A 24,203-nucleotide genomic window follows, 5' to 3' on the forward strand; every position below is an offset into this window, starting at 1 on the left:
CCTCGAGTAGAGCAGCTCCCACGAAGCTATTATATAGATTAATAATAACTAGCCCATGGTGTCTTGACCAACCCTGCCCATGCGCATCTACAGCATGCATGTAAATACAGAGGCAGCGACCAATAACCTGGGATCAGTGATGCAAAGACCATGCCGCTAGTATCTGACACCCGAGTTCACAATTGGAGAACACCGACCTTGAATCTTATCTGCTACTCGCATAAAGGCTAACTTTCCATACACTCGGCTACTTGAATCCACTGCTATAGTCAGTGCAGGGCAACCGATGACTCGAAAGAAACCCTCGATGGACCCTACGAGGCTATCGGCAACAACATATTATTCTACCTCAAACTGTAGAATATAAGCATACCGATGGCTGGCCTGTTCTCCCGAAGCGAAGGCAAATAGCCATATTCAGCAAGTCTACAAGCCCCGCACCCATGCCAACATGGCCACATAAAGGCACCATACTACTCCTGCTAAGTCCAGAAAGCGCAGGTAGCCCACACAAACCACCACGAGACCAGCAAGAACGAATGATGACATCTTCTCCCCGACAGCCAGCAGCCCAAATCCCTGAGGCGGGATGCAAAGCCCGACATTATTCATCAAGCCTGCAAGGTCCTGCAGACTAGGGGTGGGTTAGTTCCCGAGCCGAGAACGGAGATGCAGACGATGCCCGCATGACATAGCCTGAAGCCGTCAGTAATCAGGATATCAATCATAATCATAAGAGCACTCTGTTATAGACCCATGACCCATGACTTAGCCGACTTGCCCTGTGCACAATACCCAGGCCTTCCAGCAAGCATCGATAGGATTGGTCGATTAGATCCTCAGGCAAAGGATCGTTCCGACAGTAAGGTGGATTGGTGGAGTTAGTGGAGGCTCCTTTCCGACTGCGGACGAATAAGTCCAACAGGCTTGAGGCCGGTCGGGTTGGTGGCTGCTGCAAATTCAATGAGGTGGTTGCCCGGAATGTGTGCGTGTGCGCCTTGTGTGTGTGTGTGTGTGGATGTGTGCGAATTGAAGTACTCATGTAATAACAGTCCATGAGGGTAGACAGCTTTGCACAGCCACAAACAATATAAGGCGTCCAAGAGTCCAAGAGCCCGCCGAGACTTTGCTGTGTATCACCCCCGACACGGGTGGATTTCCAAGCCAAAGGGCCAGTCTTGGTCTGTAGTTCCGACCAACAGCGTGGGTCGACATGGGAGCAGGTGGCACAGAGCTTGTGGTCACTCTCTCTGACGCAACCAAAAGACAAGTAGTATTAGACATTGGCATCTTCGTACCTACACGCAGTAAGGGGGAGAATACATGAGAACAGAAAGAGATGATGGCCGTCATTCCTACGCAGTCCTGCCCGAGTCAGGTGGTAAATATCGCCGAATAAAAGCGAAGAGACGGGCTAGTCAGGGTTCAAGCATGAGTAAAGAGTAAGGCGTGCTGCTGAGCATGGTGGGGGAGTGGAAAAAGGAAAAAAAAAGGCCTGGCCCCCGACCCATCGTGGCTGATGCCAACCCCCATCTACTGTGCAACTTACTGTACAGTACTGCAACCAAGCCATCGAAGACGGCAGAACAACGGAAGAATAAAAGAAGTGAATAGAAGAGGACACGGTAAGAAGCAACGAGGATAAAGAGAACTGGAAGAAGGAGAAGAAGAAGAAGAGGAAGAAGAAGAAGAAGAAGAAGAAGAAGAAGAAGAAGGAAGAAGAAGAAGCCAGCCCCGTTTGCCGCCCAGAGGAAGGTGCGGACTGCTCAGGCCCGTCAGTACACTTGTCGTGACGGGAACTGTTGGAGGAAAAATGATAAACATGGTCGAGCAGGTTGGATCACAATCCAGCGGCTCGGTAGCCTAGACTTTAGAGACGCTTGCTGGACCCTGCACTGTGATTGATAACAACCGGAGGCGGGAGAAGCAAACTGAAGGCGGTCTTAGGTAGGAAAGATGGCGCTTATCCAAGGGCTCTGATATGGTACCAAACTCTGGATTCATATATGTATGCATGAGCCGTGGGACTGCGAGGCTGCCAGGGTCTGGCAATGGGACTTGATGACACCCAATACCCAGTAGCTCTAGGTGACTTGCTTGATTCCCGTGGTACTACTACGAGGACGGACATCAGTAACTGTAGCCGGAGCCGACTCATGGTTCCTATCCAGTCAAATGGGTGGGGTAATTTCTCCGAAAATTACCTGTGCGACTCGAGTGGAGACGGAGTGATCGGGCAACTCACTCGCTACTGCTATGGTCGAGAAGGTGAACTGGGAACTTCACTTGGGTAACTTCTGGTTTGTACCAGAAAGGGTGCTTACGTGGTGTTCTTACTCTTGGTGGTACCATTCAGACATGATACCCTAATCAGTTGGAGGCTTGAAGCATTGCCGCGGCGGAGACGAGGCCCTCTTTCGCGCCAGGATCGCACTGCAGCAAGCAAGAATTGCCACCCACCATGAATGCATAATAGCAAGACGATCTTATGTCCATCCTCTGCAGGAATTCGAGGGTTTAACGTCAGCAGATAGTTTCTTTGGATGTCAATCCATCGACTCGTTCCTTTGAAGAGACACAGCACAGCTATCATGCCAGAAGCTTGATAAGGAAATGGGAAAGATTGGAAACTCAAGACATGCGTGACCAACCAGTTGTTCTCGAATAGGCTTAGTGAGAGGAGACGCGGGGGAAGAAGGACGAAAGTACTGCTGCAGTGCCAGCATGTAGCCATGCACACTGTACACAGTCTCGGTACGTCCAGCGCATCGCAAGCATGGCGCATGCAGCAGCAGCCAACCCACCATTATGGACCCGAGACTCTGGGAAGCGGTGAAACGATCAACATGGGATGTCGAGCTTGCAGTACAACCTAGCCTTACATGTAATGTACATCGAGTCACAAGGCAACTCAGCCCCCGCCCGCCCTCTGTCTCCCCTCCTAGACGCTGACTGGGGGGCCGGCGCCAAGCGGGCGGATAACGATGGGCTGTCGACCGAGGACAAGAGCAGCGACCTGCATACACACGGCGGCCATGCATCGAGCTTAAGTAGCTGCGCGAATCTACAGGACGAGAGTGGTTTCCCGGCCGGTGTTCCCGGTGTTCCCTGATTCATGTACTGTACCTACAGAATCAGCCTACCCCGGACTGCAGGTCAGGCAATGCCATGCGAGTTCACGAGGTCCATGAACCTGTGGTGGGCATATTAAGCTTCCAGGGTTTATTGCCTCTCGTCCACTCGTTTCCAAAAGACTGGATGTAACCTGAACCCTGTCATTTTGTGATTACTCGGGACTAAACCCACTAGGATGACGAGATGCTGACAGTAAAAACTCTAAATCCACACAGGACTTTTGGTCATGACTATGGCGTGGAGTCAGGATCCTTCTGATCGTCATCGTCATCCCTAGACGACCACAGTGTTGGATCGGACTGATTCACCAATTGACTGATTGACTAACTAGCACCAGTCTATTCTCTAGCAGCCTAGAGTACCATACCACCGGTATCTACGGAGTAAGTTATCTTTTCAGTCGCCACCTGCAATATGAATCGAGCCAACCTCGCTGAAAGATTGGTGAGGGATCGACCCTTGGTCTCCAGCTCGGAAGCGGATGCAAGCAATGCCGTGTGAACTAGGCTGCTTCGCAAACTCTGCCTGACATCTGTGAAGAGAAAAAAAACAAACAAAAAAATCCCCTTCCTGTAGTTATCGTCTAGTGGGAAAATTGGCGTCTCGCGCTCGGGCGCTACGGGCGAAAGCTGGAAAGGGAGCCACGGCCGAAGCTTCGAATCCTTCACCCAGAGGCCTGGTAACCGCGGCCTGACTTGACGCCGTGCGGCCTGAGAATGCTGGCACTCCACCACCAATAGCCGGAGATATTGCGTTAGTGGCTTAGACTTCCAAACTTTCCTTCATTCAACCTAAGTGTGGGAGACGGTCCGCATCCCGCCCGAAAGTCACTTTGGCTAAGTTTCTTTGGGGAAGGGAAGGGAGAGGGGAACAAGCCCCATCCACGGTTTGATGGATTGATTCCATTCCTCGATCCATCTGCACTCCGGAAACCCCCTCTGGGGTCTTTTTTCTCTCTTTCTTTCTTTTTTTTTTTTTTTTTTTTTTAATTGATTTATTTTATCAGAAAAATTTCTCCCCTTTCCCGTTTTCACCCCGTTTAGGCCAGTTTGTTTTTTCTTTCGATTTTTCTTCCTTCCCTGTGTTTCCACTCCATCTCTCTCCCAATCCTATACTTTCATGACGAGCGTTGGGAACTCTGACCCCTATCCATGGCACACCCCCAATAATCCGGCGTTAGGCAAATATCGATACCATAGATCCTTCGTCAATCTTCTCCAGGAATTATGCTCAGGGGAGAAGCATACTGGCGAGCGCTGACCATGCTTAAAGTATGCACACACAGCAGATGGATAGATCGAGTTTGGCTGTGATATTCCAGCACTTGCACCGCATGACCCGAGTGGCATATCGACGACACAGCTACTGGTGCGGATTGTTTGTCCTTCAGGGTTGACCCTGAGAACAGTTGGCGCCCTTAAGTTTTCTCCCCTAAGGTTATGGAAAGTATCTTATTGTCGCCGAAAGAATATTCCTTCTCCTAAGATGTAAAAAAGAAAACCAAGCGGGTATGAATAATCAAAGGGAGGGGCGTCGATAAAAATGGTAAAAGAAGCAGGCGCTAAGAGACCCGCCTAAAGCAGTGGGCTCTGCGTCCCGGCTAGAAAAGGAAATAGAATGACCGGCATGCAGTGTGGCAGGCCCTAAAGTATGTTAGTCGGTATGGCCAATACACATGCGAGCATAGAACACTGCCAGGGCCGTGTGCATTCCATCAGGAAGATTTCTTCCGTGGATCGGGGGAAAGGAGAGGGGGGGGAGGTAAGATTGAGGTTCTGCCGGGCTCGGCTGATAGACAGACCGTGCATCTTTCGTACGAGGATGATGATCGTAGTTAATGTCTGAGCTGACTGTCTAGGCTCATACAGCCACTGAAGACCATCGACTATCTACTAAGTACTTGGATCTTGTTAACTGCACAAAAAAGCTCTCCGGGTCCCATAGTCACTAGAGCACTCCCTGTACCATGGTTGACAGAGGGGCTCTACTCTGGTGTGTAACCAATGGCCTCTTGCAAGGCTTTCTTAGTCATGGCCGCCCCGACACATTCTCAGCCCATCGTTCTCGGTTCGGAGTCGATTGACTGGTAAGTAGATTGGTAGATGGATATCTAATAATCTACTCTACTACCGTAGGTACTTATAGGTAGTAACTTAGTACAGTACCTAATAGCCATTAGTACCAGTACACTTGCTGTACATCATCCATTTCTCTCTACACAACGGTTCGATAACGATCTAGTGACCCCAGTCCCAGCAAAAGATAGACGAAGGATCCAATACATGTCAATTTCAGCCGCCCAAACTTCCCTGTCCTGATATTCGATCCATTCTCAACGGTCACTTCATTCTAGTGATTATTCTCAGACCTTCCAACCACTTACCCCCCCCGCCTTCGCGCCCGTGGGCCCAACGGGGACAAGACAGCGGCTGTAACAACCTTAAAGGCAGGGTTGTTGCTTGCTTGCTTGCTTGCTTGCGTGCTTGTTCTCTCTTGCTCTCTTACCTTTTCCTCTCATCTTCATCTCCATTCCATCGTCACCACCCTTTTTTCTATTTACTCTTTTCACTTTCTTCTTTCCTTTATTTTTTTCGGCATCTGGATTCCCCGAACATTGAATCTTGTCGATTCCCTTTTTTATTGATTCTTCTTTCTTCTTCTATTCTACTTCCCCCCGCCTCATTCTCGTTACAATTCATCCCGCTCGGGACGATTTGACTCTTAGATCCTCCCCGATAGTGGCTGCGGACAGGCATTAGTGACGGTTCTCGACACATCCTTACCACAGTGCCGGTGACCGCTACTTTTCCATTGTTCCTTTGTTGCGGTTCTCATCCTCCTTCCTCTGACTGTGCTGCCGCCTCCCTCGACCTCTCTTCATTTACGCGGGGAGGGGCATCGATTTCCTTTCGGTCTGAATCTGCTCGTCCGGGCCAAATTGATTTTAAATCGATCTTTGCATGTGCGTGCGTGCGTGCCTGCGGGACTGGATGTTGGAGATTTACTAGTCCTTGGTTGTTTTTCCCTAGTCAAATTTTCCTTCACATTTTCTGCCTTTCCCAATTCCCTCACCCCTTCCAATCTCTCTCATTATCCATTCCGGTCAACGAACAGCCTTCCGCCCGCTCTGCCCCTCTTTCAGTGGATCTTCTGTATACTGGTACTCTGGGCTTGATTCCACCTGCCTCGGCCCTCCTCACCACTGCTCTATGTACACTCTGACCGTCGAACTATATTTTCTTATTCCAGTCCACATACGTCTGGTGGGCTAACAACAACTGTTCCTGGCCGTCGCTGCCCCTAACCAAGACCCTCCGGGTGCTGCCCACTAGTACGCTGTCTGCACCGCCTAAGAGAAGTCTATCTTTTACCATCCGTCCTCTTCTCCTCTCCAGCTCATTCTGCTCATCTGGATGCTTGGGATCGGACAGGCCGTACATCGATCGCCCACCATGGCTTCTCCTTCCCGCAACCACTATACTTCTCCGACAACGGAACCGGCTGAGGTAGCTCGCTCAAGGCAGAACTCGGACGCGATGGACATTTACGGCATCGCAGACCGCGAGCTTGCAGACCAGAATGCCGCTGATAGCGAGACTGGCAATCGCAATGGCTCCCCTAGTATGAGTAGTACTTATAGCAAGTGAAGCTCCCCATCCATCTTCCAATCACTCGTCTGCACCCGCAACACCCCCTTCCTTTCTCAACTTGCCATAATTGGGTGACTAATACCTGAGCTCGGTCTTTCCGCGGTTCGTCGTGATCTAGGAACTCGGAGACACCCGCTTTTTATGAAGAAAATGGCCGGACATACCATGGTTTCCGCAAGGGAGTCTACATGTTGCCATGCGACGAACAAGAGCAGGACCGCCTCGACATCTTCCACAAACTTCTCACGGAAGCGAGAAAGTCGGACGGTCTTATCTACGCCCCGCACCGTCCAAACGGACGCTTCTTAGACCTTGGCTGTGGAACTGGCATCTGGGCGATCGATGTCGCACATAAATACCCCGATGCTACCGTGGTCGGGGTCGACCTTGCGCCTATCCAGCCCCCAAATCACCCCCGGAACTGTGAGTTCTATGCACCATTCGACTTTGAAGCCCCCTGGGCCATGGGAGAGGATCACTGGGATCTTATCCATCTGCAAATGGGCTGCGGCAGCGTAGTGGGCTGGCCAAATCTCTACAGGAAAATTTTCGCGCACCTGAAACCGGGTTGTTGGTTCGAGCAGGTGGAAATCGACTTTGAGCCACGCTGCAACAACCGTCCCCTGGAGAAGATGGCTTTCTGGCATTGGTATCAATACCTGAAGCAAGCAACACAGGACGCAATGCACCCAATAGCTCACAACTCCCACGAAACCATCAAGCACCTCGAGGAAGCGGGTTTCACCCAGATCAACCATCAAATCGTGGGCTTACCGCTGAACCCATGGATTCCTGATAAGCACGAGAGCAGGGTCGCCCGCTGGTATAACCTGGCCATATCAGAGAGCATAGAAACCCTAAGTTTGGCGCCATTTAGCCGTATCTACCACTGGCCACTGGACAAAATCAAACGCATCTCCGACGAGGTGAAGTCTGAAGCTTTCAACCCGGATATCCACGCCTGGAACCTTTTACATATTTATCAAGCGCAAAAACCCCCTAATTAACAATGACGTGTTGATGTCCAATGTAGGACTAGGTCCAATATATACCCTATCCTCGAGATTTGCGTGCGGTTCTCGATATGTCCGGCGGTGTATAATATCCCCTACAGCATCTGTGTAAGTTCTCTTCGCAAGATGTGTAGTGGACTTCTGCTTGCGTGGGCTCGACCTTTCTCTACGGCTTCTGGATTTTCTTTGCATGCATTCTTGGATCGCAACTGAGGTGAATGATCTCCCAACACTGTGAGTCGTTTCAGCAGCTTCATTAGATGGTCTTGTCGGAGGCTTACAAGTTTAGCGTTTGCTTCCTGACCTCCCCCGTCCTTAATCGTCAACGGGACTGGAATTCCGCTCAAGGGGCGTCTGATGCAGAATGCAAGGGGTATTAATTGTACCCGCATCTTCGGCTCACATGATGGACGCAACTCTGACAGGAGACATGTCGAAGGTTCCATGTGCTAGCTTTCTCGAATGCCGCCCCCCCAAGCCCCAGCTTAAGAACAATGAAGACTCAGAGCCACGATGGGACGCATGGCACAGGATCACTGGGAGGTCAAAGGCGTGATCTTAGTCCAACCAACAATGCCTCACCGTGGCTCAATTGAGGGTCCGAGCGTCCGGAGAATGTCTTCGGAACAATGTTCCACATTGACCAAAGCCCTTCGGGCCAACCCTTATTGTTCGTTACGGAAGGCCACGAAGCAACTAGGGACCGAGCCACGTAGAACACCACCCGAGTTTTACCTCATTACATATCCCCCTGGTGCAAGGAAGCACCTCAAGGGAGAAAGAGAGAACAGAATCTCTGTACGGACCATGTCAACATATTTTCGATGAGCGAGTTCCGCAGCAATCAACACCGTATGTATACCAAGCGCCAGATCCTCGCTTCCTCGCCAAACGCCCAGCAACCTCCAAAGAACAACCTAACTGACATGCTGTGATATAGTAACGTACAAAACAGAAAAGCGCGACCGACGAATCATAGATTAACAGAGCCATTGTACCGGATACAGTACGGAGCCAAGCACAAGGTGGACCGGCTAGCGCCGCCGGCCCTTCTGGCCCCGTGTGGTACCATTTCTACCGCTGGCCGCGCTATCTTTCTCTCCCTCGCTATTCGTGTTCATCCATTCTCGACCTGCACCTGGACTGCGCCGCCGCATTGTACCTGGTCCAACTGCGATAATCTCTTCTTCGCTTTCGCTGTCGGAGATATCGAGCAGGACGGGCATCCGGAACGAGGTGATTTCTTCATCTGCGCTGTTTTTGATCGGCTCGATAGTGAGCACATCAGGAACTTCGTCTTCCTGATCCAGACGACGCTGATGGATCTCCTCTGCGGGATGAATGTCGAATTCGTCCTCACGTTCGAGATACTCCACATTCTCCTCAACCTCACCGAAATCGGGCGCCAGCGCTGACCATTTCTGGGGGGTCACTATTGACCACGTATAGATGCAACCGGATTCAAGTCCACAAGCTACTACCATCGGGCGACCAGGATGCCACTCTACTACCCCCAGCTCCTCACGAGGACCCTCCAGGATTTTGACCAGAGACCCGTGGCTCCGTTCCCACACGTAGATGTCGGGATTCATGAAGGTTGATGCTGTCACAAATTCTCCAGTTGAGGAGAAGGTGACGTGATTCCAGCTTAGTCGGTTGACTACATCCTGGAACTTGTGTTCCACCTGCAGTTTGATGTTGCTGGGTTCCAGATCGATGCCGAGCTGTGAGAGATCCGGCATCAAGATGGTGCGTATAACGCGATCGGAACTGTTCACCAACAAGTCCCGACCGTTACTTGCTAGACGAAGTAGGATCACTACTCCATTGCACAGACGAGTAGAGTGAATGGTAGTACACGTCTGGGTTTCTATGATGTTGATCCAGCCCTTCGACGTCCCTGCTATGATGTGGTTCCCTAAGGCGGTGAATATGGTCACACATGTCGAGTGCTTCGCGTCTTGCGCTGCTTGCTTAGCAGCAGCCGCGGCGTCGAGTTCCTCACCTTTAGGCGGAGGAGGGCGGAAAGGAGCTGAAGGAAGAATGCGCTTGACGGGTTTGGAGGAGGATACATCGACAAGGACGGGCTGATCTTCGAACAGGGATGCTACAAAGAGCAAACTAAACAAAGTGACGAATTAGTCGACAATGCGATCTGGGTTGGGCGGAGGACCTCATACTGATTGTAAGGATGTAGTTCGGCGATATATACAGGCGCTTCGAAACGAACGGTGCGAACCCGGGAGCCATCTTTCAGATCCCACAAGATACATTTCCAGTCCTGGGAGGAACTTAGAAGAAAACGACCGTCTCGAGACCAACTAATCAAAACCCCGGTCAAGTTAGCCTCATTTGTCCTATAGATAGCAGTTAGACCAGAATGTCGCATACCTCAAAGATTGAATCTGTCGAGTATGGCCGCGTAGTTTCCGCGCCACCCCATTGGTTTCCACGTCGAAGATGACCACTGTGCCGTCCACCTAGGTCTGAGTATTACTATCATGGCTTGCGAGAAACACGGAACTGGTAATGGAGACCAACCCGCCCGGACGCCAAATAATCTCCTTTGCGGTTGAATCGTAGGCACGTCGCATGGCCGCTTCCTGAGGCAGTCAGCGATCGTTTTGAAGTGGTAGTTGTGAGGCGGATAACGCACTGAGCTTTTCCGATAGTGTGTCCGGATAGTCCTGGGCGAGGACAAAGGGATCAATGAGGGATAGATTCATCGTGTTGAAAACGAGCCGCGGCTCAAAGACCAATGATAGGAATTTGGAAAGTCATGCAAAGGAGAAGTCAACAGCGATCCCAGCCTGCGAGAAAGGCCGGGCGGGAATCGCGAGCGGGAACATCCAGGACTGTCACTGGCGACTTAGCTAGTGTTACCTATTCACAAGGCCAGCGAAGGGAGAGAAACGGGAAGGGAGTGAGGGGATGAGATGATTATTATATTATCAACTATTCAGTTGCAGAACGCAGAAAGATGGCAAGCGGGTGGCAGGCGGTGAGAAGAGGGCCCTTTGAAGTGCGGGCGATAGACCCCACTCTGCCGCCAGTGAACGCAAGGTGATTCGCTTATACCCTGCTTGCTGGGATTAGCGTGAGGGAGTTATAAAGACCTTCCCGGCTGGCTTAGCGCGAAGAGGTGCGGCTCAGAAAACTCGTTGCCCCATCGCCGACTAACCTGACGTCCGTTCATCTCCCTTTCATCACTTCGACACGCCCTCCCTCCCATCGCTCCCACCCCCCGACCATCGCGTTTTGCATCGCGATATCACTTCTTCGGCTTAGAGATATCGCCCAAGCTCGATCGTGACCTTCTCCTCCTCGCCCTTCTTCGAGCTTTCGCAAAGTCGGTGGATCTAGGTCGCAGGCGCCCTCGTGGCAAGGGCTGCCAGAGGCCTCAGCCGGCCAGCTCGCTTTCTCTCTCCCCCCTCTCCTCAAACTTCCCTTTCCTCATCGCTGTTTCTCCCTGTTGAGAAGGATAAAGTTGCAAAGGACAACTGACTTCTCACCCCTGCGACTGCGTCATCTTACGTTTTCGCGCGACCACGTCTCGAACCTCTCCCGTCGGCGACCGACCGACGCAACACACCCGCTTTTCAAGAACACCTCACCGCGACTACCGCCATCATGGCGAACGTTTACTTCCCATATTCCAAGGCGCCCTTGCGCACCATCAAGGAAATCCAGTTTGGTCTCTTCTCACCGGAGGAGATTAAACGGATGAGCGTGGTTCATGTCGAATACCCGGAGACGATGGTTTGTTCCTCTTTCATGGTGTTCCCTCGAACACAAAGCGGCCGCGGGTGGCGCTAACACGGGAAACAACTGCCCAATAGGATGAACAACGTCAACGTCCGCGCACAAAGGGCCTCAACGACCCCCGCCTCGGGACGATCGACCGGCAATGGAATTGCGAGACCTGTGAGGAAGGTCAAAAGGAATGCCCCGGACATTTTGGACATATTGAGCTGGCGACTCCCGTTTATCATATCGGTATGTTGCTGACGAACATCATGGCTATTTTCTGGTTGTGAATACTAACGTCTTATTCTTTCTTTCCAGGTTTCTTGACCAAGATCAAGAAGCTCCTCGAGACGGTCTGCCACAACTGTGGCAAGATCAAGGCCAATACGGTTAGTCATCCCTTATGGGATGGCAAATCTATTACGGCGGTTTGGCTAACTTGAGACCCAGTCCGATCCTAAATTTCTAGAAGCCCTGCGCATGAGGGACCCGAAGAGACGATTCGATCACATCTGGCGCCTCTCCAAAGATGTGCTGATTTGCGAAGCCGACCCCCCTCCGGATGATGAGGATCCTTTCTCGAAAGAGAACTCCAAGCCTTCGCGCATGCATGGTGGCTGTGGTAACGCGCAGCCCACCATTCGCAAGGAAGGTATTACGCTCGTCGGTACATGGAAGCCCAATAAGATGATGGACGAGATGGATATGCAACAGCCCGAGAAGAAGACCCTCACCCCTCAAATGGCTCTGAATGTCTTCCGCAGCATCTCCCACGAAGATGTTCGCATCATGGGATTGAGTAACGATTATGCTCGTCCCGAGTGGATGATTATCACAGTCCTCCCGGTTCCCCCCCCTCCGGTCCGCCCCAGTGTGCTTGTCGGTGGCAGCACCAGTGGCCAGCGCGGTGAGGATGATTTGACTTACAAGCTTGCTGAAATCGTCCGAGCAAACCAGAACGTGCAACGTTGTGAGCAGGAAGGTGCGCCCGAGCACGTTGTGCGCGAGTTCGAGTCTCTCTTGCAGTATCATGTCGCCACCTACATGGACAACGACATTGCCGGTCAGCCGAAGGCCATGCAGAAGTCTAATCGTCCAGTCAAGGCTATCCGCAGTCGTCTCAAGGGTAAAGAAGGTCGTCTGAGACAGAACTTGATGGGAAAGCGTGTCGATTTCTCTGCCCGTACCGTCATCACGGGTGATCCTAACCTGTCTCTCGAGGAGGTCGGTGTCCCCAAGAGTATCGCGAGGACTTTGACTTACCCGGAGGTCGTCACGCCATACAACATTGAGAAGCTGCAGCAGCTTGTACAGAACGGCCCGAACGAGCACCCAGGAGCCAGGTACATCGTCAGAGACAATGGCGAACGTATCGATCTTCGTCATGCTCGGAGAGCGGGAGGACAGCAGCTATTGTATGGATGGAAGGTGGAACGTCATCTCATGGATGGTGATGTGATTCTCTTCAACCGTCAACCCTCCCTGCACAAGGAATCCATGATGGGTCACCGCGTTCGCGTCATGCCCTATTCGACTTTCCGTATGAACCTGTCTGTGACATCCCCTTACAACGCCGATTTTGATGGTGATGAAATGAACTTGCACGTACCTCAGTCCGAGGAATCCCGCGCCGAGCTCAGCCAGCTTGCACTAGTTCCCATGAACATCGTCTCTCCCCAGCGAAACGGTCCGCTCATGGGTATCGTGCAGGATACTCTTTGCGGTATTTACAAGATTTGCCGACGTGATGTCTTCTTGACGAAGGATCAGGTCATGAATTTGATGATGTGGGTTCCCGACTGGGATGGCGTTATTCCTCCACCAGCTATCCTGAAACCCAGACCCCGGTGGACTGGAAAGCAGATGATAAGTATGGCTTTGCCTCCTGGCCTGAACCTCCTGCGTGTGGACAAGGATAGCTCGCCGCTGTCCGAGAAGTTTTCTCCCCTGGCTGATGGCGGTCTCCTTATCCATGGGGGACAGTTGATGTATGGTATGTTTTCCAAGAAGACTGTCGGAGCCAGCGGTGGTGGTGTTATCCACACCATCTTCAACGAGTACGGGCCTTGGGCTGCGGTGGGTTTCTTCAACGGTGCTCAAAGAATCGTTAACTATTGGTTGCTTCACAACGGTTTCAGTATCGGTATTGGTGATACTATCCCTGACGAGCTCACAATCCAGCGGATCGAGAACTGTGTGAAAATCCGGAAGAAGGAGGTTGAGGAGATCACTGCTAGCGCCACGGACAACACGCTTGAGCCTCTACCCGGTATGAACGTTCGTGAGACTTTCGAAAGTAAGGTCTCACGTGCACTCAACAATGCTCGTGATGAAGCTGGTAGCGAGACGGAGAAGAGTTTGAAGGATTTGAACAATGCCATTCAGATGGCACGTTCCGGTTCCAAGGGTTCAACCATTAACATCTCTCAGATGACAGCAGTCGTGGGACAGCAGTCCGTCGAGGGTAAGCGTATTCCTTTCGGATTCAAGTATCGGACTTTGCCACACTTCACGAAGGATGACTATTCGCCCGAGTCTCGTGGTTTCGTTGAGAACTCGTACCTGCGTGGTTTGACTCCGACCGAGTTCTTCTTCCACGCTATGGCTGGTCGTGAGGGTCTTATCGATACCGCTGTCAAGACTGCTGAAACTGGTTATATTCAGCGTAAGCTGGTTAAGGCTCTTGAAGAAGTCATGGTCAAATACGATGGCACAGTCCGTAACTCTCTGGGTGACATTATCCAGTTCATCTATGGAGAGGATGGTCTCGATGGTGCTCACATCGAGAACCAGCGTGTCGATGTCATCAGGTGCTCAGATGACAAGTTCCGCGACCGTTTCCGTGTGGATCTCATGGACCCTGAGCGGACTCTGGGACCGGAGGTTTTGGAACAAGCCAATGAGATTGCGGGTGATGTCGAAATCCAGAGACATCTGGATGAGGAATGGGAACAGCTTCTTAAGGACCGTGCGTTCTTGCGGACTGTGGCCAAGGAAGATGATGAGATGATGCAACTTCCGATCAACGTGCTGCGTATTCTGGAGACGGCCAGATCTACTTTCAAGATCCGTGATGGAGCCATCAGTGATCTGCACCCCGCAGAAGTCATTCCTCAGGTTCGCGCTCTTCTGGACCGTCTTTTGGTCGTGCGCGGTGACGATGTGATCTCGCGCGAGGCCCAAGAGAGTGCCACTATGCTCTTCAAGGCTCAACTGCGCAGTCGTCTCGCATTCAGGAGATTGGTTACCGAGTATTCTTTGAACAAACTCGCATTCCAGCACGTCATTGGAGCTATCGAGATGCGGTTCGCCAAGGCTGGTGCCAACCCCGGTGAAATGGTCGGTGTGCTTGCGGCTCAGTCTATCGGTGAGCCTGCCACTCAGATGACTTTGAACACCTTCCACTTTGCTGGTGTTTCGTCCAAGAACGTTACCCTGGGTGTTCCGCGTTTGAAGGAAATTTTGAACGTCGCCACCAACATCAAGACACCTTCCATGACGGTCTACCAAGAGGCTGGAAACTCCTTCAACAAGGAGAGTGCCAAGCAGCTTCGTAGCGCTGTCGAACACACCAGTCTGCGGTCCGTCACTGAGGCTACTGAGATCTACTATGATCCGGATATCCAAACCACTGTCATTGAAAACGATAGGGATATGGTGGAGTCCTACTTCATCATTCCCGAGGATGTCACGGATGATTCGTCTCGCCAGTCCAAGTGGTTGCTTCGTATCATTCTCAGTCGCCCGAAGCTTCTTGATAAGGGACTTACTGTGCAGGACGTTGCGTCCCGGATCAAGGCCGCTTACCCCAAGGATATCGCTGTTCTCTTCAGTGACAATAACGCCGATGAGCAGGTCATCCGTATCCGTCAAATTCAGGATTACAAGGAAGATGAGGAGGATGATGACATTGAATACGATGTCACGCTAAAGAAGCTTGAGCAGCATCTTCTGGATACCTTGACCCTCCGTGGTGTTCCTGGAGTCGACCGAGCGTTTATTAATGAGAAGAGCAAGGTGCGAGTCCTCGAGGACGGCTCGCTTTTCGCTAGCAAGTCCGATCCCCTCTGTAAGGAATGGGTCCTTGAAACCAGTGGCTCGTCGCTTGGTGAGGTCCTGGCTATTCCAGGTGTTGATGCCTCTCGCACATACTCCAACCAGTTTATTGAGGTCTTTGAGGTGTTTGGTATTGAGGCTGCTCGTACCGCCGTGCTCCGTGAATTGACTCAGGTGTTGGCGTTCGACGGTTCCTATGTCAACCACCGTCACTTGGCTCTGCTGGTCGATGTGATGACCGTCCGTGGTTATCTGACTCCAGTTACCCGCCACGGTATCAACCGTGCTGACAACGGTGCTCTGATGCGTTGTTCGTTCGAAGAAACTGTGGAAATCCTGCTCGAGGCCGCCGCTTTTGGTGAGCTCGACGACTGCCGTGGTGTGTCAGAGAACTTGATTCTGGGACAGATGGCACCTGCTGGTACTGGCGAGTTCGACGTCTACCTTGACCAAAACCTCATGAATACCGTCGTCTCGAACAATGCCCGCTATGCTGTCATGGGTGCCATTGGTGCGAAGGACGCGATCATCAACGATGGCGCTGCCACGCAGTATGACACTGGCTCGCCTATGCAGGAGAGCGCGTACATTGGCTCGCCCGATCCTGAGTCGAACTTCTCCCCGATCCGGCAGGCAGGCGCTGAAACTCCTGGTGGCTTCACCGAGTATCAGCCCAGCGGCGGCTTCGGGGGCGGATTCAGCCCGGCCGCCACGAGCCCTGTTGGCTATTCCCCCAGCAGCCCGTTCAGCGCGAACCCCACGTCACCTGGTTACTCTCCGACGTCGAGCTATTCGCCTACCTCACCAGGTATGGCTATCACCAGCCCTCGCTTCATGACATCGCCTGGTTTCTCGCCGGCCAGTCCGTCGTTTGCCCCGACTTCTCCGGCGTACTCTCCTACGTCGCCGGCATATGGACAAGCTTCTCCGACGTCGCCTTCGTACTCGCCCACCTCGCCTGGGTTCTCGCCGACGTCGCCGAACTACAGCCCTACGTCTCCCAGCTTCAGTCCAGCGTCGCCCGCGTTCAGTCCCACATCTCCAAGCTACAGCCCAACCAGTCCTGCTGTTGGTGGTGCCCGACACCTGTCTCCCACCTCTCCCACCTCGCCAAAGTACACTCCGACATCGCCTGGATGGTCTCCCACGAGTCCTCAGACATACTCCCCGACATCTCCTAACTTTGCCGGCTCGCCGACGTCCCCCGGTGGACCTACGTCCCCAGGTTACAGCCCGACGTCGCCGGCTTTCAGCCCTACGTAAGTCTTTCTCGGTCTGGCAAGGCACAACCAGACTCTAACATGATTCGCAGGTCTCCACGCCAGTGAAGTCCAAGCTCTAGTGGTTTGCTTCCTTACGACTTTCGCTGTATCATTGTATTATCACATCATCCAGACAACTTGGAAAAGGAGAAAAGAACACAAAAACATCTTGCATTGTATGTTGCGGAATTGGTTGGTTATTTCATGCAGGACTTGGGCGTTTGCAGCCTGCTTCTCTTTCCCATTCCCATTCTAAATGTATGTTCTTTTTTTTCTTGCAACAGCCTGCAGGTTTATTACCCTTATTCAATACCAGTTTCCACTTTCCGAGCCAGCCTGCTGAGATTGCGAATGGGTTTTGTGGGTCTGGTTTGATGCGCTCTCTTGCTTTTTGTGCATTGAAATACCAAGCGTTTAGACCGGAAGATGCTCATGAATCATGACCCGGTCATGAGGAATGAGTGGGTTACACAGAGAAAGGATCCCTTTGCTTGAAAATTGCATGGAGGATGATTTCTTTCGTTGATTGCTTTTGTTGCGTTATTGCTGCTTTTGCTGCGACCGATGACCGGGATCTGCCCCTGTACACCGAGATACGACTGCAGATCTGGCTCTAGGTCTGAAGAAATTATGATATAATAGAAAAATGCCTAAAAAATGTGAAAATTCCAGTAAGTTGGGGAGTGCTGTACTCCGTAGAATGTAGTAGGTAGATAGAGATGTAGTCATAGAGTTGAGTCGGGGAAATGAGGCTCCGTGGATGACAACGCCAGGTGGCCGCTTTCCGCCTTGCCGCGCGCCGGAGATAGTGTGAGGAGAAGCTGCTCCGTATTGATCTCTCATCACTACCCTACCACTACCAGTTGACGGTTACATCGAAGTGATCTTTGGAGTCGCCATGCGCCTCTCACTGTTCACTTCTACCAGATTCTCGCTAACAACATGAAATCCCGATGCTTATGGCATATTCTGCCACTGGCGCTATGTGAGTAACAACACACGCTCTCTCTCTCCGCCGCGGAGCTGGACCCGAGGATGACGATGGTGATGATGACGCGATAGCGACTGACCTTTCTCGACTCCACGTCTAGTGCTACTACTGCAGGCTTTTCTCGGTGAATGTAGCGACCAACCCGATAATTTATCCTCTACGATCGATGCCGTACACGAGCCTAAGGCGCAATCCTTCTTCCAATCCTCTAGCGGGTCTGAGGACGTCGAAGTCCAACAACCGGGCCATGGTGAGAGCGACCCTTTCAACTGACAAAGACAAACCCGCGACCACTATCTAACCTCCAATGTTTCTGATCCTACAGAGCGCGTCGAACATGCCCTCCGAGTTCTTCGAGACTCCAAACTCTCCGTCGTCGCCCCGGACACCAAACCCTCCAGTCTAGTGGGGTACGCCTGGTACTATGCCCAGGAAGCCTTCCGGATCCTCTTCATGAACGCGCCGAAGTCGTCGTCGTCTGACAGCAACCGCTCCAAGAAACACAAGGTCCACCCGGACATTGCCAAGGCCGTGCACGAGCTCACGGTCGCGGCGCAGGAGGCCGGCAACCCGGACGCGATGTTCCTGCTGGCGGAGTTGAACTTCTACGGCAATTACACGCACCCGCGCGACTTCAAGCAGGCGTTCCACTGGTACCACGCGCTGGCGGCCGCCACGGGCAACAGCACAGCCCAGTACATGCTGGGCTTTATGTACGGGACGGGCGTGGGCGGCGCCGTCGAGCGCGACCAGGCCCAGTCGCTGCTGTACCATACCTTCGCGGCCGAGACCGGCAACACCCGCTCCGAGATGACGCTGGCGTACCGCCACCACCAGGGTGTCGGGGCCCCGCGCGACTGCGACCAGGCGACGTATTACTACAAGCAGGTGGCCGACAAGGCGATCGCGTATCTCCGCTCCGGTCCCCCCGGTGGACGCAATCTGGTTCGCGAGAGTTATCGCTGGGCGGACGAGGAAGGCGGGGTGTATGGCGAGGGCGCCAGCGTGTCGACGGCGGGGCTGCGAGATTCGGCGCACTCCGGCGCGGACGCCAATCTGGAGGATGTGCTCGAGTATCTGGATCTGATGTCGCGGAAGGGCGAGCTGAAGGCGACGTTTAGTCTTGGCAAGATGTACTACGAGGGCGGCCGCGGCCTGCCGCGGAACTTCCGCCGCGCGATGCGCTACTTCAAGCAGGTCACTCGGCGGTATTGGAACCAGGACAACTCCGTCATTCCCAACTATCCCGCCGGAATCGAGAAGCTGGCTGCCAAGGCCGCCGGCCATGTTGGGCTGATGTATTTGCGCGGCGAAGGCGTCGAACAAAATTTCGCCACGGCGTTGACCTGGTTCCGCCGCGGACTTACCATTGGCGATGCGTTGTGCCAGCATGAAATGGGGCTGATGTACTTGCATGGGTATGGTGTGTCGCAGGACGCGTACCGGGCTGCTTCGTACTTCCGCTCGGCGGCGGACCAGGACTTCCCGGCAGCCGAGACGAGACTGGGTGCCCTGTTCCTGGATCAAGGGGACGTGCCGACCGCGACCAAGTACTTTGAGTTGGCGGCGCGGTGGGGGTCGATGGAGGCGTTCTATTACCTGGCGGAGCTGTCGAATAATGGTGTCGGGCGGAAGCGGCACTGTGGGATGGCGGCGTCGTACTACAAGATGGTGGCGGAGCGGGCGGAGGCCATCCACTCGTCGTTCGAGGAAGCGAACACTGCTTACGAGAACGGGGACAAGGAGCGGGCGCTCATCCCAGCCATGATGGCCGCGGAGCAGGGCTACGAGTACGCGCAGTCGAATGTGGCGTTCCTTCTGGACGAGCAGCGCTCGCTGGTCGCGCTGGACCGACTCCTCCCCGGCACCCAGCAGAGCCGACCGCCCTTGCTCCGCAACGCCGCATTGGCGCTGATCTACTGGACGCGGTCGGCCAAGCAGGCCAACATCGACTCCCTGATCAAGATGGGCGACTACTACCTCAGCGGCACGGGCATCGCGGCGGACGCCGACAAGGCCTCGACCTGCTACCACACGGCGGCGGAGGCGCACTACAGCGCCCAGGCGTACTGGAACCTAGGCTGGATGCACGAGAACGGGGTGGCGGTCGACCAGGACTTCCACATGGCCAAGCGATACTACGATCTGGCGCTCGAGACCAGCCCCGAGGCGTACCTGCCCGTGAAGCTGAGTCTGCTTAAGCTGCGGATGCGGGGGTATTGGAACTGGCTCACGAACGGGGATATCAACCCCATCCAAGAGGAGAAGGGTATGTTCGAGCACAGCTTGCTTGCCACTGACCAACTGACATTATGAAACGAAACAAAAACTGACACGGACTTTTTTTTAAAAAATTTGTAGCCGCCAAACCCCACCGCACCTTGAAAGAATGGATCGCCGCGTTCATCGAGAACGACGAAGAAGAGGAGGCCAACTACCGCGCACAACTGTACAAACGCGGCGACGACGAGGAGGACGATCTGATGTCGGCGGCGACGGGGAACCATCGGCTGGACGAGCGCCATAACGACGATGGCTACTATGATGATCTGGAGCTGGACATCGACGAGAGCGTGCTCGAGGGCCTGATTATCGTTGGCTTGGCGGCTACCTTGTTGGTGCTGGTGTATATGCGACAGCAGCGTAATCGACAGAGACAGCCTGATGGTAACGGGGGTGTGAATCCGGCTGCGGGGGGGAATGGCAATGGCAATGGCAATGGTAACGGGGTTGGGAACGGAGAGAGAGGATTCTTCCCTCGGCCGGGGGATCCCGAGTTCGCGCAGTGGGCGGCCGGGGGAGTTGGGCATTGAGTAGATAGATTGTTCGGATGGGGGTGAGGATGAGGTTTTTGTGGTTGAATTTACTAGAAGACAATTGATTTACCTGTTGTCCCATACCTATCGCCGAGTTCTGGTGGTCATTGTCACTCACTGTAAACGCCATGCGGAGGAACATGTGATCGTCTGTCCGTCTGTCAGTGGGTTCTTATCGATAAGCTACCTTATCGGTCATTTTACCTTTTCATCTACTTCCCATCTACATCCATCCCCCATCTTCAATGCTTGTCAATTGAGATTCCATGCTGTCTACCCCCCCCTATAATCCAAGACCAACTGGACACAAGAATCGAAGCAAGATAGCCGCTAAAATGAATACGCACAAACGCCGTCGTCTGAACCCCGCCTCCACTTTGTCCAAACCGTTCAAGTCGCCTCTTCGTCGGCCGGTTCCTGCTACAGGGGCAGAGAAGGGGGGGACGTCTGATACAGATCTGGCAGCGGATAGAAGCGGGGTGTCTTTGGCTGGTGCTTCGATAGGGGGTAGTGGCAGCACCGCTGCGCAGGGAGATGGAGAGGGAGGTGGAGGTATTTATATCTGCTATATCCACCCCATATACTATACAGTGGCCCAGCTCTATCAGCTACTATAGCAGCTATAGCAGCTACAGCCAGCACCACCCCATACATACCGCAGCTATATACACCACAACAACCACAGCAAGCACTAACCCTCATTACAGCACCAGAACCAGCAACCCCAACTCGAACCCGAATCCAAACCTCACCACCACACCCCCAAAAACACCACCAACCACGCACCCCCCAACCCAGCACCAGCACCAGCACCAGCACCAGCACCGGCAACACCAGCAACACACCAACCTGCACCGGCACCCGTACCCCCAAGCTGAATCCCCTACGCACCCCCAGACTAACCCCCAACCTGAACCCCGAAATCAAAACCCTCCAAACCAACCTAAAAGCCCTAAAATCCGAACACGACACCCTCCACCAAGCCCTCCGCATCGAACAGCAAAACAAAACCCTCGAGCTCGAACAGCTAATCCAAAAGTGGCGGGCCGTGAGCCAGCGCGCAGCGGAGGAAGTGTTCCTCGGGGCGGCGGAGAGGGTGGGGCGGATGGGGGGGTTAGATGCTTTGAGGCAAGGTTCTCGTGGGAGGTCTTGGGGGTGGGAAGTGGATTCTTCTGGGGGTAGTTGTTTTGAGGAGGAGGGGATTAGGGATGAGGATGGGGGGAAGGATGGGAAGGCGGAGGTGGAGGATCAGGTTCGTTCTTTCTCTTTTGGTCTTGCTATTTACTGGGTCCTGCATCCTGGGTACTGGTATGCTGACGTTGATTCATGGTAGGAGTTTACGATGGGGGTTATGTTGAAGATGCTCAATATTGATTTGAAGGTTATTGGGTATGATGTTTCCAGGGAGGGGTGGGTTTGATTTAGAGGGACATGTGATGCGATGCAGAAGGGTAAGTCGTGGATCGGTTGTGCTTCTGTTGTTTACTTTTACCCTACGTACTCCTAATGTGTGTGCATTGCGCCATCAGCTATGGCTAGCTCAAGCTGCAGTTTCCCGAGATGCATGCTGATTGAAACCTTGTCTTATTGATGTACAGTCTTAAGCAGATTTCATAACACAGTTTGATTGATTGTATGTATGTACTTCTTATATCCAACTACACCAGGTTGAATCCATCTACTTCCTATGTCCAATTACACCCCGGCAGCTCAAGTTCACTCCTCAATATACTGCTTGAAGATCTTGCCAATCTCCTTCGCACTCGCCTTAGGAATCCGCTTCTGCCCATTCTCGTAATCCACATACGTCACCCCGAAGCGAGTCTCATACCCTTCGGCCCACTCGAAGTTACTATCAACCACGTTAGCAACCACTCCGATACCGACAGCAATGCACAGTAGACATACTCCATCAAACTCCACGCCATATACCCGCGCACATTGACCCCGTCCAGCGTATACGCATCCGCCATGGCGGCGATATAATCGCGGAAATACTGCACCCGAAACTCATCCTGCAGCAACTGGTCGACAGGCAGGTCGTTCTCGCCCTTCAGGCTCGTGCCGTTCTCCGTAACGTAGATCTTGGGCTGGCCGTAGCGGTCGCTCAGCCACTTCAGCAGCTTGCGGAAGCCCGGGGCGCACGGCCGCAGCCACGCCGACTGCGTCTCCGGGCCGATCCACTCGCCCGCCTTGTTCTGCAGCAGGAGCTCCAGGTTGCCCGCCGTGTCGGTGGGGTCGGGCTCGCCCGTGCGCGCCTTGATGTAGTTGGCGCAGTAGTGGTTCATGCCGTAGAAGTCATTGCTGCCCTGCACCAGCGCCAGGTCTTCCGCACTCCAAGTCGGCAGCCGGTCGCCCAGCTGCTGGACCATGCTGTCTGGGTACTTGCCGTGGTAGATCGGGTCCGCGAACCACGAGATCGCGAACTCAATCTTACGCGTGCACGCTTCCACGTCCGCCGGGTTGGCCGGGTCCCAGGGCTCGGCCCAGTCGCCTGTTTTAATCCAAATGTTAGCATCAGCATCAGCTTCTGCATATCCTTGCCCCCGCATCCCGGGCTATGAAGGCATCCCGGGGGAGAACCCCCGGACCCCCCTTCCTTTCAGCACCCCAGACCCCTCAACGACAACCAGAGCAATAAAAGAGAGAAAACCCACCATTAAGCGTAATCCCAATCTCGCCTCCATCACGGCCCTTAAACTCCTCCCGATAAACCTTGACGGCAGCGCCATGCGCAACCAACAAATTATGCCCAACAATCCAGGGCTCGCGCGAGCCATCCCCAACCGCACTCTTAGCCCGGTCACTGGTGCGCCCAGGCGCAAACTGACCAACATTATACCCAAGCACAGCACTACACCACGGCTCATTGAAGGTGATCCAGTGCTTGACGCGGGGGCCAAACGCAGCGAACAGCGTGCGCGCGTAGTGCGTGAAGTCGGCCACGAACTCCTCCTTGTTCAGCAGCCCGCCGTACCGCTTGTCCAGCGCATCTGGCAGGTCCCAGTGGTACAGCGTCACGAGCGGCACGATGCCCGCCGCGTGCAGCTTGTCGATGAATCGGCTGTAGTGGTCGATGCCCGCTTGGTTGATTGGGTCGCTGCGGCCGCCTAGCGGGATGATGCGCGACCTTTTTTTTTTTTACCCCTCTTCGTTAGAATGGGTTGGGGGATAAGGGTTGGGGGAATGGGGAAGTATTGTACCAGGAGATCGAGAAGCGGTAGGCCTTGGCTCCGCATTCTTTGAGCAGTGCGATGTCTTCGTCCATCCGGTGGTACGAGTCACATGCTACCTCTCCGCTGGACCCGTCCGCGATCTTGCCGGGGATTTTGCAGAACGTGTCCCAGATGGATGGGCCGCGGCCGTCTTCTGCGATCGCGCCTTCGATCTGGTAGCTTCGCGTGGGGTTAGTTTTGTGTTGTGGATTTGATGAAGAGGGTGGGGACGGACCTGGCTGTGGCGAAGCCCCAGAGGAAATCCTTGGGAAGGATGGAGTGTGAGGCGGAGCCCATGGTTTGAGTTGGTGGTGTACT

General features: G+C 53.5%; 7 protein-coding genes across 7 annotated transcripts; 4 read left to right on the forward strand and 3 right to left on the reverse strand.

The window, feature by feature from the left end:
- Positions 1–6,548: 6,548 nt before the first annotated feature.
- On the forward strand, positions 6,549–7,792 carry BO97DRAFT_335388 (class I SAM-dependent methyltransferase; the record flags this gene model as incomplete). The annotated part of the gene is made up of 2 exons (XM_025691427.1): positions 6,549–6,778; positions 6,904–7,792. The coding sequence occupies 2 exons, from the start codon at positions 6,549–6,551 to the stop codon at positions 7,790–7,792; spliced, it is 1,119 nt and encodes a 372-aa protein (XP_025555813.1).
- Positions 7,793–7,843: 51 nt separating this feature from the next.
- On the reverse strand, positions 7,844–8,538 carry BO97DRAFT_72262 (uncharacterized protein). The gene has a single exon (XM_025701015.1). The coding sequence runs from the start codon at positions 8,242–8,244 to the stop codon at positions 7,894–7,896; it is 351 nt and encodes a 116-aa protein (XP_025555814.1). The 5' UTR covers positions 8,245–8,538; the 3' UTR covers positions 7,844–7,893.
- A 206-nt stretch (positions 8,539–8,744) lies between these two features.
- BO97DRAFT_381562 (Set1-mediated histone H3-K4 methylation subunit Swd1) lies at positions 8,745–10,713 on the reverse strand. The gene is made up of 5 exons (XM_025693254.1): positions 10,455–10,713; positions 10,340–10,401; positions 10,190–10,278; positions 9,979–10,119; positions 8,745–9,919 (listed from the first exon to the last, which is right to left on the reverse strand). Exons 1-5 carry the CDS (start codon positions 10,522–10,524, stop codon positions 8,833–8,835), a joined length of 1,449 nt encoding a protein of 482 aa, XP_025555815.1. The 5' UTR covers positions 10,525–10,713; the 3' UTR covers positions 8,745–8,832.
- Positions 10,714–11,428: 715 nt separating this feature from the next.
- Positions 11,429–16,929, forward strand: BO97DRAFT_410206 (DNA-directed RNA polymerase II core subunit RPO21; the record flags this gene model as incomplete). The annotated part of the gene is made up of 5 exons (XM_025696127.1): positions 11,429–11,557; positions 11,638–11,794; positions 11,864–11,934; positions 11,996–16,860; positions 16,914–16,929. 5 exons carry the CDS (start codon positions 11,429–11,431, stop codon positions 16,927–16,929), a joined length of 5,238 nt encoding a protein of 1,745 aa, XP_025555816.1.
- Positions 16,930–17,698: 769 nt separating this feature from the next.
- BO97DRAFT_359976 (ubiquitin ligase complex subunit HRD3) lies at positions 17,699–20,729 on the forward strand. The gene is made up of 4 exons (XM_025692339.1): positions 17,699–17,848; positions 17,955–18,104; positions 18,180–20,123; positions 20,216–20,729. Exons 1-4 carry the CDS (start codon positions 17,806–17,808, stop codon positions 20,665–20,667), a joined length of 2,589 nt encoding a protein of 862 aa, XP_025555817.1. The 5' UTR covers positions 17,699–17,805; the 3' UTR covers positions 20,668–20,729.
- A 276-nt stretch (positions 20,730–21,005) lies between these two features.
- BO97DRAFT_439644 (putative DNA repair protein Dds20/Mei5) lies at positions 21,006–22,185 on the forward strand (the record flags this gene model as incomplete). Its single annotated transcript, XM_025697999.1, has 3 exons — positions 21,006–21,222; positions 21,378–21,922; positions 22,004–22,185. The coding sequence occupies 3 exons, from the start codon at positions 21,006–21,008 to the stop codon at positions 22,088–22,090; spliced, it is 849 nt and encodes a 282-aa protein (XP_025555818.1). The 3' UTR covers positions 22,091–22,185.
- A 128-nt stretch (positions 22,186–22,313) lies between these two features.
- BO97DRAFT_72359 (glycoside hydrolase) lies at positions 22,314–24,129 on the reverse strand. The gene is made up of 6 exons (XM_025701016.1): positions 24,121–24,129; positions 23,874–24,065; positions 23,720–23,800; positions 23,328–23,580; positions 22,579–23,164; positions 22,314–22,522 (listed from the first exon to the last, which is right to left on the reverse strand). The coding sequence occupies exons 2-6, from the start codon at positions 23,907–23,909 to the stop codon at positions 22,387–22,389; spliced, it is 1,092 nt and encodes a 363-aa protein (XP_025555819.1). The 5' UTR covers positions 23,910–24,065; positions 24,121–24,129; the 3' UTR covers positions 22,314–22,386.
- Positions 24,130–24,203: the final 74 nt, after the last annotated feature.

The sequence above is a fragment of the Aspergillus homomorphus genome (genome assembly GCF_003184865.1).
Source record: "Aspergillus homomorphus CBS 101889 unplaced genomic scaffold BO97scaffold_2, whole genome shotgun sequence".
In the NCBI taxonomy this organism is placed as follows: domain Eukaryota; kingdom Fungi; phylum Ascomycota; class Eurotiomycetes; order Eurotiales; family Aspergillaceae; genus Aspergillus; species Aspergillus homomorphus.